The sequence below is a fragment of the Indicator indicator genome, chromosome 5, assembly GCF_027791375.1.
Source record: "Indicator indicator isolate 239-I01 chromosome 5, UM_Iind_1.1, whole genome shotgun sequence".
NCBI lineage: Eukaryota > Metazoa > Chordata > Aves > Piciformes > Indicatoridae > Indicator > Indicator indicator.
In genome coordinates, this window is record NC_072014.1 from 19,201,397 (window position 1) to 19,204,055 (window position 2,659).

General features: G+C 54.3%; 1 protein-coding gene across 1 annotated transcript; it reads right to left on the minus strand.

Moving 5' to 3' along the window:
- Nucleotides 1-509: 509 nt before the first annotated feature.
- On the minus strand, nucleotides 510-2,197 carry HOXD13 (homeobox D13). Its single transcript, XM_054381306.1, has 2 exons — nucleotides 1,540-2,197; nucleotides 510-760 (listed from the first exon to the last, which is right to left on the minus strand). Exons 1-2 carry the CDS (start codon nucleotides 2,195-2,197, stop codon nucleotides 510-512), a joined length of 909 nt encoding a protein of 302 aa, XP_054237281.1.
- Nucleotides 2,198-2,659: the final 462 nt, after the last annotated feature.

Consider the following 2,659-nt stretch of genomic DNA (forward strand, 5'->3'; position numbering starts at 1 on the left):
GGGTCCCAGTGGTTTTGGTGGGTTCTGGTAGCAGCGGGGTGCTGCCATGGGTCCAGTCTCCGTCTTTCTTGCATTCTCTAATTCCCACTCGGAGTATTTTTAAGTTTACCATACCAAATGAAAACTGACACTTTTTGGCAGTAGCCGTTTTTCAAAAAAGGAAAAAAAAATATAGACACCCTCCCCCCCCAAAAAAGTTAAGCATTTAAGAAAATTATAACTGTAACTGTTCAACATAATTGAATTCATTTATACTGGCCTAAAGGGAAGAACAGAAAATATAATTAATATTAATTTTTTAAAAGGAAGAAACAGAACTATAAATCAAGATTTGTCAGCACTCCCGTCCACTGAGAGAAAATCGCTGACTTTCATGGAAAACAATTCCCGAGATATCACCACTGCTGGAAGAAGAAGAAAAAAATTAAATATATTTCCAAGTCTTTCCAAAAGTCTTTAGCTGGTCGTAAATTGAGTTTATATATCCAGCACTGTCCCCAACTAACAGATCAAGATACATTGTCCTTCAGTTTGGAGACTATTTTCTTATCCTTCACCCTCCTGTTTTGAAACCAAATGGTAACTTGTCTCTCAGATAGGTTTGTGGCTGCGGATATCCTTCGCCTCTTGTCCTTGTTAATGAACTTGTTAATGGCATATTCATTCTCGAGTTCTTTAAGTTGCAGTTTTGTGTACGGTACTCGCTTCTTTCTCCCACGCCGGTAGACACACATATCGGGCTGGTTTAGTGCAACGTCCCCTATTGTAAAAGACATTATGTGAAAAATTAGAATTTTATTACAGGCGTTTAAATCTTAACCGATACTTGTTGGGCAATGGTATGTTTACAGTTTATTATTATTTACACTGTCACATTATCTGCACGTTAGTAAAGCACGAAACCCTTGATGGACTGTCATCACTTTTCAGGCATGCATCTCTAGCGAGCACGCAGGATGGCGGGGGCATTGGCTGAGGGGCCGGGAGCAGGTCGGTCCTGGCAGCGTACACAGAAATCGCTTTGGTGTGTGTTTCCCGGGTTTGTTTGCATGTGGTTTGAGCCTCTGTGCGCTCACTGCTCGCAGTCTCTTAAGTGCTCTTGGGCTGGGTCAGTCTCCAGCCGGAGAAACAGAGAAGTGCAAGCTTTCGAGCCATCGTCCTGCAAACTGCGAACGCGAAAACGAACCCGGCCACGGAGGGAAGCAGCAGGAGAAGGAGCCCGAGGCCGCCCCGGCGCCCACGGGATGGGGTTCCAGGCCCTTTGAGCTGGTGGCGTGGGAGACTATAGGGTCTGTCCCGCGCGGTGGAAAGCAGAGGGTGAGATTTCCTCGGGGGTAAGGGGGGCCGGGAGGGAGGGAGGGAGGAAGTAAAAATAAAATCCACCGTCCCCGACTTTCTTTCCACTCTGTGCATGTCTGTGCAGCGTGTCCACCTCGGCAGGCCGCCCCTGCAGCCTGGGGGCGGGGGAGGGGACCGGGAGGCGGAGGAGACGCGGGGGGGGGGGGGGTTCAGATCAGACCATTTCTCTCCCTCTCGTACCTGGAAAGGACGATTTCCAGAAGTGTGAGCTCTGTGTCTGATCTTTGGCACAGTAAACCTGACTATTCCAGCCATTAGCCAGAGTCCAAGACTGATAGCCCTCCATTGATATGTATGTTTCGTGTCTCGGTTCCCCAGAGCCAAACGTTGAGACCATGTCTATGTACCCAGGAACGTGCTGGTATGGGGTTGTATAGCCCTGGTAGAAGGACACTTCCTTTGCCCTGGAGGAGACTTCATTGGCGGGGACACTCGTGCTGGTCAGACTGGAGACGTCCATGTACTTTTCCACGGGAAAGCTGCCAATGGAGGCATGGGGGGGAGACTTCAGGGCGTTTTGCTGGATCCCAACCCCGTGGGACATCCTGCAGCTATAGTATCCATTGCCAAAGTGATACCCATAGCCGAGCGCGGGGGCGGCGGCAGGCGCGGCGGAGCCCGGGCAGTCCTTGGCTGGGGGTTCGGGCCTCGCCGCCGCCCCCGAGCGCTCTCCTCCGCCGGCGTAGCCGAACCCTGAGGCGGCGGCGGCCGCTCGGCCTGTGTGCGCCGCCCCGAAAACGGGAGAGGAGAGAAAATTACGGCACTGCCCGGGGGCTCCGCCGCCGCCGCTGCTGTCGCCTCGCAGTCCGTCCATCTCCCAGCTCGCTGCTTTGCTCATGGCCTTGCACATCGCGGGCGGCGACAGCGATTCGGTCCCCGACTGGGCATGATGCAAATGGTTATTTTCCTCCAACAGGTTGGATCCTGGCGGTACGTTTATAAAAACGAAGTCCAGGTTGGGAGGGGGGACGGGGGTGGAGGCGGCCAGCTCCAGATTAGTTTGCCGCAGCTCGGGGGGCTGCTCATAGGCTGCCGTCGAACATGTGACCCTCCTGCTGCCCGCACTGCCCCTTTCGCCTCTCAGCCCCCCTGTCCGCACCGACAGCGCCCCCCCCCCCCTCTTCCCACACCCGCCCCGCAGCCGTTCTCCCGCCCCGGCGCGGCCCCAGCGCTGGGGAGGGATTGGGCGGGTGGCAGGGATGCCACCGCGGCGCAGCCTCACCCTCGTCACTTTCATCCCCCCTTTCTTCCTGCCAAAGGCTTCAAAAGGGCCAGCAGAGGACCCTTCGTCCGGCACTGG

Bases quoted from the DNA above. Each gene is read 5' to 3' on its own strand.
- HOXD13 (XM_054381306.1), bottom strand. From the start codon at position 2,197: ATGAGCAAAGCAGCGAGCTGGGAGATGGACGGACTGCGAGGCGACAGC. The intron at 761-1,539 runs GTACGAGAGGGA...CTTTTACAATAG, and splicing joins CTGGAAATCGTCCTTTCCAG to GGGACGTTGCACTAAACCAG.